This window comes from Formica exsecta, unplaced genomic scaffold (genome assembly GCF_003651465.1).
Source record: "Formica exsecta isolate Colony F162 unplaced genomic scaffold, ASM365146v1 scaffold137, whole genome shotgun sequence".
NCBI lineage: Eukaryota > Metazoa > Arthropoda > Insecta > Hymenoptera > Formicidae > Formica > Formica exsecta.
Window position 1 is genome coordinate 518313 of NW_021848702.1, and position 8523 is coordinate 526835.

General features: G+C 37.1%; 2 protein-coding genes across 3 annotated transcripts in view; one reads left to right on the forward strand and one right to left on the reverse strand.

Moving 5' to 3' along the window:
• Positions 1-1871, forward strand: part of LOC115245920 — a 16015-nt gene extending 14144 nt beyond the window's left edge. Inside the window, exon 6 of the mRNA XM_029824414.1 lies at positions 599-1871. Within this exon, the coding sequence (XP_029680274.1) occupies positions 599-929 (331 nt within the window). The 3' untranslated portion in view covers positions 930-1871. The remainder of the gene's footprint in view (positions 1-598) is intronic.
• Positions 1367-8523, reverse strand: part of LOC115245921 (cyclic AMP response element-binding protein A) — a 27654-nt gene continuing 20497 nt past the window's right edge. The window contains exons 1-6 of one of the 2 annotated variants that reach the window (XM_029824416.1): positions 7255-7416; positions 6677-6983; positions 6176-6498; positions 5599-5865; positions 4794-4937; positions 1367-4674 (exon numbers count right to left, since the gene is read on the reverse strand). In XM_029824416.1, the coding sequence (XP_029680276.1) occupies positions 4489-4674; positions 4794-4937; positions 5599-5865; positions 6176-6498; positions 6677-6962 (1206 nt within the window). In that variant the 5' untranslated portion in view covers positions 6963-6983; positions 7255-7416 and the 3' untranslated portion in view covers positions 1367-4488. Of the gene's footprint in view, positions 4675-4793; positions 4938-5598; positions 5866-6175; positions 6499-6676; positions 6984-7254; positions 7417-8523 lie in introns of those variants that run through there. The other variant, XM_029824415.1, reaches the window with a different exon arrangement.

The following is an 8523-nucleotide window of genomic DNA, read 5'->3' on the forward strand; positions in this document are numbered from 1 at the left end:
TTCCTGCAACTCGCTTCGAATCACAAAGAGCCGTTCTCCGCGCTCTCTCTCTCTCTCTCTCTCTCTCTCGCTCGTCTAGCATTTAATTAGTTCAACTCCCATGGCGGCGGGCCGACCAGTTGGTTTATTATTGCTCTTGGCAGGCTTCAAGCCGAATGGAATTGGCCGCCGTATAATTTTCTCGGTTTTATACAACCCATTCGAAGCTGAAGTCTTTGAGATTAAGCTCTTACTTCTCTTACTGCACGATATGCCTCTTATATCCGCATAAGACATATATATCCTTTATATAAAATGAAACACTGAGAATGTAATATAAATCAATTCTAATAATCGATTTATATCAATTTCAAATAATACACGCGTTTTTTACTACAAGAATATATGCATGAATATATGTTGTACAATACGCGAAACATTGCAATTAAAGAATTTCCAATTTTTCACTTTATTTTTATAGAAAGAATTTTTTTTTAAATCTATGTTTACGATTTATCAAACTAGATTTATGCTATTTATCTCGGATGTGTATGAGAGAAGAATTTGTGAGGCGCATTGTATGTCTATTGATCTCTCTGATGGAATGTAATTTTTGCAGCGTTCTCTCGGGATGTATGGAAGCCGTCTCATCCGTCCGTGATGGAATTCGGGCGGACAAGCAGAAGCACGGGTTCGCCCGTTTCGAGAACATTCCCGAAGGCAACGTTCGGATTGTCGACTTTTCTGAAACGAGCGGACGAGAGGCTGATGATGACGATGTCGTCAAGGGGATAACGCAGGTCGCGGGTGGCAGGTTCGAAAATCCTCTGTACAGATCTAAGAGGGATAAGACGGAGGGACGTAAGATTCTCGATGCGCCTCTCAACCTCGCCACTCTTAAAAGTCAGATAGATGATCTGGAAAATAAGGAGATGGATACCGAAGAATAAGAATATCGTTGTTATTCAATTACGTTATATTACGCTAATTAAGTTTCGTGATCCTAATTGTGGAAATAGTTGAGATTATTGAATGATAATTACAAATTTTTGAAACTTTAGATTGGCTTAAAAAAGATGTATCATACACATTCTCTTTTTTATATTTTATCTTTTTTTTTAAATAAAATCAAGATATATCTTGGAGATTTTGAAACAAAGGATTGAAAATTTTTTTCAGATGGGGCATAAATAATACATTGAAATCAATATTGTATATGTATGTGTTTGTCTCGAACTTATAGAATTTCGTAAAACGGTAGATCTTTTGCATCTAATAAGATATAAAATAAAGATATAAGATAGAAAATTTATTTTCGAGAGAAAAGACAAGGTGAATAGTTTCGATTGCACATTATGCAAATTATATAAAGCGTACAAGGGAGATGTTAGCTCACAAGTATTTATTTCTTATTGTCGGACAACATCCATTCGAAACTGCAGCACCACGTGTTACATCAATCACGAGGCTACCGCGCTTTATCGCATAGACAAATTATATGCACATATAAATTCGACATAGTCGAATAATATAATATATATATATCTATATTTATGTGTTTTTGTTAATATATGTAAGGACTCTCTGGATAAATATAGACGTCTAATTACATGATATATAGACGCGTGGCATTTGTATCGCATATAAGATATAAATGATAAATCGTGATAATGATGAATCGTGATAGTGATAAATGTATCGTAACAGACAACGGTGCGATTTCCTTCATCATTTTGAACGTTTATGTAATTTGTCGTAAAATATATCATCTATATATATATTCATTGCATATATATATATACACAATGTATATTATATTAATGTATATACATATAATCATCTATAAAGTTCCATTCGTAGAATATATTAACTCTCTGTATTTTCGATAAAAATTATTATTCTGCTGCTTTGTACAGATATATGATCTCTTTATCGTACGCGCGTATGACGAATTAAAACCGAATATGTATATGTACGCAGACGAAAAGTCTCTGATCCCTCTCATCGGTGCTTAAGATGCTTTGATAAAGTCCACAAGATAAATGAAAAGTGTTTTTCCATTCACATGTACGTTAACGTTTAATCGATTACTATCACTTGTTTCATTTATTGACTTTTTCATTGACTTTCCTTCGGCAATATATGCTTAGTAGATCTTTCTATGCATTTTTCTAAAGAGCCGGCATCGATTTAAAGTTATATTCAATCTTCTCGCATAAAAATTATAATTTACTATATGCATACGCATGTACAGTATGGTTTGCAAAAAACAGAAATTAGCAATAAAGATGCATTTCAATAATTTTGATGAATTCTAATTCGGGTCAATTCTAATTCGCCAAAAATGTTAAATTGGAAATATATGAATGGAATAATTTACTTTTAATTATTAAAAGTAACATATATAAATCTCTAGAATATAAATAAATGATTTTGTAGCCATCCTATGTACGTACGCATTTTGCGCTTAATTATTATACGGAGAATCATGTGTTATCGAAATGTTAAGTGATATAATAATAATAGTACAACGATAATCGCTATTCATTCTGCAAACACTCATGCGAGGTATGTGTGATCTTTTAATACGAATCTCTCTCTCTCTCTCTCTCTCTCTCTCTCTCATCATCTCTTGGTCACGCGATACGACACTAAATCCTAATAATTATTTGGCAATTACGTGAAAAAGGGGAAGAGGGAAAAAATAGAGTTCTTCTTGTCTTGTGCGCATTGGTCCCTTTCCACGACTTTCATACGGTAAGTAATCGCGAGATTTGCCTTTATACAGAGCACGATCTCGCGCGATCTTATGCTATAATTGTGAAACAAAATTACGAAGAAAGCAACTAAGAATACCGATGATGATATAAAGCGGACGGGTTCTCCACGCACGACGACGTTCGATTAGCTTCGGCTTTAAATCACAAATACATAATACAGCTTCACGTTTGAGAACGGTCACGAAATCAGGATCCTACAATTCCCTCTCAATCGTCTTCGTGTATATAAACGACGGTAAAAAGCCAGCCGCCGCATAATCTACTTGTATTGACTTGCAAATGTAACATGGATTTTAGACGATTTATCGTGTGGACGTGAAAAACATATATCCTACATCCGTGAACTTCTATCTTATTAAATATTCTTATTACACGCTTCAAACTGGCGCGGAATAAATTGTCGTTGCGCACGATCGATCATCTTACAATTAGAAGCCGATCAATCCAACGTCTGTCGGCGTTAACGATAGTGTCCTATAAGAAAATAGCAACATCGTCGACTTGATGCAAAATTGATTTCATCAAGTCGCGATCTACATGATATATAATCTTATTGTACAACTAGATATCTTTTCTAAATGAAACGTAAATGCAATCATTCATTTTGTCGATAGTGTCGAATTTACTTTCACGTCACAATATTAATATATAATCATACTTTCCTCTTTTTAACTATAAAATGTGTCATATATTATATTTCATATAGTGTATACGCACACGCAAAACCCTTTAACGAACTCTGTGTCAAAGGGGACTAAATATCGATATATATTCTCTCTTTATTTTGGATCCCAGGAATATTCCTTCGAGTTTCAAACGATTTAAAATATCGTCACCATATTCGAAATACAATATAGCGAATAATCAGAAGGTCATTTACATTTGGGAGTTCTTTCTTTCGAAACTTCTCATTGCATCAAGTTAGGCAATGATCGATAACTGACTTTCGTAACTCGCATTTTACGGCTAAAACATCCGAATACCAAATCCTCATATTTTTTACGCCTTATTAAAATTAGAAAGAACTCATATTAAATGTACAATAGTGAGAAATAAATTAGCCGTCTAAATGACCTCTGATGTGTAATGCGGATTGTGAAAAAAAGATAAAAATAATATCCGTAAAGGCACTCCTGGCGAAAATATAATCTAGCAAAAGATATAATAATGTATATATATATATATAACTGTTATATAAGAATATACATATATATTGGTGTTAAAAGCCTTAATTGTTGCCAGGAAACACTGAAGCCATTTGCACTCCATGTAAATTTTCAGTCGCGCTTGCGCTGCAAAAAACTTCATCGTGTGTATGAGGAAGACATTCTAGGAATGTAAAGAAATTGCACTAATCCCTAAAAATATACTCTGTTTAAATCTGTGACTTAGCAATAGCAATAAATCGCTCTTATCAACGACGTCTCTCGAATCCTCTTTATTGAATAAAGAACAATTGTAATAATAGTCTCTGTATATGGAAGAGCAAATAGACAAAAAACGGATACTTAAATCCGTGTTAGCGCCGGTGAAAGATTTGAAAATCTAAAATCTGTTTCGAGGCTTTATAATTTTCAATCCCCCGGAATAATATCGAGAAGCACAGTCGTGAACGTTATCGTTACGATATTCGTAGGAATTAAAATCAATTTCTGAAATACTCGATATCATCAGAGACAAAATTCGATGATATCAAATGTGGACTTGAGCCATTAAAAGACAAATAAATCTAAGATTGTTGTAGCTGCAGCAGAGCCTGAAGACGTTGCAACTCTTTGAGTAATTCACGGTTCGCGTCCTCCAAGGAATTCAGCCTATCCCTGTAGGAGGAATTCTCATTTGTCAACATCGTGACTCGCCTCTCCAAGCCGTCCATATATTCTTTCTTTTTCCTACGCGATTCCTGCGCCGATATCTGCAAAACATACCACACTAATCAATCTCATTCACGCCACATTCGTAATTTCGCACAGTTTGGAGTCAATATTTGATTTTAAATATACAGAGTATATAAAACGTTATTTTTTTACATACCTTGTTCTTGATTTTTCTTCGCACTTTCTTCAAAGATTTCTCCTCTTGTTTCGTCAGAGGAAGCTTTGTAGGCACTGGATAACCCTCGGCTATCAAGGTTCTCTTTTCTTCTTCCGTCAATGTCAACACGCCCGTCGATCCTTTCTGTAATGCCAATCGCACGTAAGTGTTCACATCACATATACATGTATGTATATTGGATCAATAAATTTGACAGTAAAAATGGATCGTTATTTTGCGGGTAGAGCGAGCGACAGTAGAAATAAAAGTATAAAACTCATCCATAAGAGTACCGAGTTTGTTTATGGAGATCCGGTAACTTTGTTGATAAAACGCGGTATATGGTCACATACGCTAATATTATACGTATTATGTAAACAGACAGCTCTTGGTTTTCAGGTCAGAGAGTAATTTTTAAAAATATTGCATACTCATTGTTTTTTTGCATACATAATATATAGACTATTTAAAGTAACAAAATCCCGTTTTCTTTATACAAAGTCGCATAATAAAATTATTTGACAGGTGACATGTGTAAATAAGAATATAAATAATGAATATTGCGTTTTTCACTATAAATCATTGTTTTCTTCCGAGCGCAAATAATTTGTTGTTTCCAAAAAATATTTCCATATTATCAGTAACAAATATAAAAATATATAGAGTAGAATATTTTTCTTCGAGATTTCCGTTTTTCTTTCTTAATAATTTGTAGCTTATTTATAACTGTGCTAAATTCACATCAGCTTAATGGATTTAGCAATTCGCTCAGTCACCGGTGTCAAACTCTTTTAGATGGTCTTACCGGCTGACAGGAAATCAGAGGCGTATGAATGGGCTGTCTGGTGGTGTGAGTGCCATTGGTGACGTAAAGCCTCGGCGCCAGTAAGCCCCTGAGATTTTGCGTAGATGTCTGGGAATCTCGGCGTTCCGGCGAGCAGGAAGCGGAAGCGGTACCCTCGCTATCGGAGCTTGCGCTGCTGGGTGGCGTCGGTGGCAACCCCTGTCTCGATGCACGTAAGGTCGTCTCCTTCCCTTCGCAGATTACGCCGTACTCTTCGATCTCCATGCTCTGAGAATAATTGAGAATAACGATGACAAATCCGTCGTACTAACAATCGTTTAAATAATAACGTGCAGTTTGATTAAATCGAAAAAAAAACTTTTGTTTTTTATAATTTATTGGAAGATTATATTAATAAACTTTCTTTTTGTATTTTTGTATTTTTTATATTTTGTTTGAATAAATTAGAAAAATTAAAACGTTGAGTAAATGTTGAAAATATTACGAATGGATAGAATAAATTTAACGCTGGAGTATATTTTATCTTTCAAATCACATGTATGCGTGACGTAAGATATGGATTTAATCAGAAATATACCTGATAATACTCTTCGTCATCCTCCTCGCTGTCACTCATATGCGAAAGCTGAGTTTTGGCAAAGTGAAGACTCTGCGGTGACACTATTGTTATCGTGCTCTTATCATCGACCATGTCGCAACTCGGTTGACAAGGTGCGCAGGGACTGGCCGGCGCGCTAATAGGTTCACCCTTGATTTCCGGACACTCATTATCTTCAGGTACTACGTTGTTTCTCTTGAGGATTACGGTCGAGGTAGATGATGACGACGACGATGACGACGATTCGACGCGGCTTGAGGCGTTGCTTATCGAAATAGCCGGAAAGCATTCGTCTTCCATATCTGAAATAACATTTTCTATTGGGTATTCTTTCTCGTAGTCTTCAGAAAGCATTTTTAAAGAAAGAGTAATGCGAGGAATTCGAGGAAAAATAAGATAACATATTTTTATACTGCATTTCCGATATTATAATGTCGTTTAAGGAGGAAAAAAAGATCGGGTCGCGCGGTATCATCTTACCATCGATTCTGCGAATATCGAGAGACTTCTGATCCAGATTGGCAAAATCGATGGAGGAACTAGTATTCGATGTGCTCGAGCCAACCGCGCCGGAACCCGAATTGGGCGTGTGAGGATTAACTCCTGGCGTGGCTGGGCTCGGAGGAGGACTGTGAGCCAGAAGGCTATAACTATGTTCGGATTTTATCGGTCGTGGTCCACCGAGAGCCGCATCTGTCATTAACCGATCTCTCAGGACCACGCTATCCCTAAGGCTATTACCCCATTCCTCTTCTTTGGTACTCATTAAGACATCCTGGCTGAGTATCTGCAATATGAAGAAGAATTTAATGGAATCTCTTAAAGAAAGAAGAGAGAGAACAGATAAATAATAAATTTATAATAATAAAGTATAGTTTCTATTAGAATATTTAAAAAAAATAAATCGTCAAACACTTTCGAAACATGCTTTATTCATTTAAAAGATGAAAATAGATTTTGTACAGTCATAGATCCGCATATAAAATCGGATAAAAAAGACTCTAAACCTACGACCTATGATTAATCCGCATCACAACCAGTTTATGTGTGTACCATACTTTGTATAATATTCCGAGTCTGTATTATTCCGTCGAGACTCGCTCTCTAAGAAATCCGTTGTCACACGTGATAGGCATCGACGCGGCTCGCGCGAGAGAAGAAGGACCGATCGAACGTGACAGATCGATCCTATGCACATGAAAATTTCACACGAAAATTACAACGTAAGTACGCGACTCAATGAACAGAGGAGGCGAGGGGCAGCGTCTGCAGTTGTCAATGGCCACATTGCTCGTCGTCTCGCGGCGAGGTGTCAAGGACCCCGCGCGCGCTCTTCTAAAATTATATACGCGAGTAGTTCCGCGTGCGGTCGCACGCGTATATATGAAAGCGAAGGGGAAGGGCGGTTCGAGTTGAGCGGTCAAGTTGAAGGTCGGCCATTATTATTATCCGAGATAGTCCAAAGGTAGAGCCGCCGGTAGCAACGATTGGCTCCGCGTCCTTCTGCCGCTCTATGGGGTCCCTCCTCTTGTCCAGCGCGACCCAGCAATGCGGAACCCACGTTTATACCACCAAGGTCGAGGTGAGGGGGGAGGGGGTCTTTTCGTCTTCTGCTAACGACACGCTGTTGCTACCAGCTATGACGACGACGCTTTTCGCTTCGCTGCCGTTTCTCCGTTCGCTTTGCAAATCTTTCTTTAGTCACGTGGACTTCCTCGTTATGCATGGTTTGTCTTGTATAAGCAAAATATCGGCTACGCGAATGATATGACTCAAAGGTTGTTTGTTTGTTTGTTCGATGTTGCGTATTTATAATATAGCTTGATGATGATAATAATTTATTGATTTAAAGGAATAGAGGCGATACGTTCGAGTGAAGTTTTCTGAGACCGTATTCTATAATGCTGTTTCTTCGCTTCAATAACAATCGATTGAGGAGCATTGCTCGCTGTTTCACTTCTAACTCGCTTTAATTCATCCTTCCGTTTGCCTCTGTGTCGGAGTCCTGCTATTCATCCTCTTCATTATGGTCCCCCTAATTTGGATGGAAATGTAGTAATTTTCTGCAAGTGGATAATTAGTTAGAATGGAACTTATTTGCAACCAACAACGCGGAACTCTCTTAAAACTCACGAGTCATCTTTGCTTTCCTCCGCTATTCTCTTGTTTCTATTGTTCAAATCTTTTCGCGAAAGTGTTTATCTTTATCAATCAGCATCGTAATATCTTACGTAATAATTCATTGCGTACTAATAACAGCTAAAGGAAGTCGAGAGATTTGTAGATAAAATGTAGTCTTTCGAAGAGATCGGGGGAAGAGGGGGGGG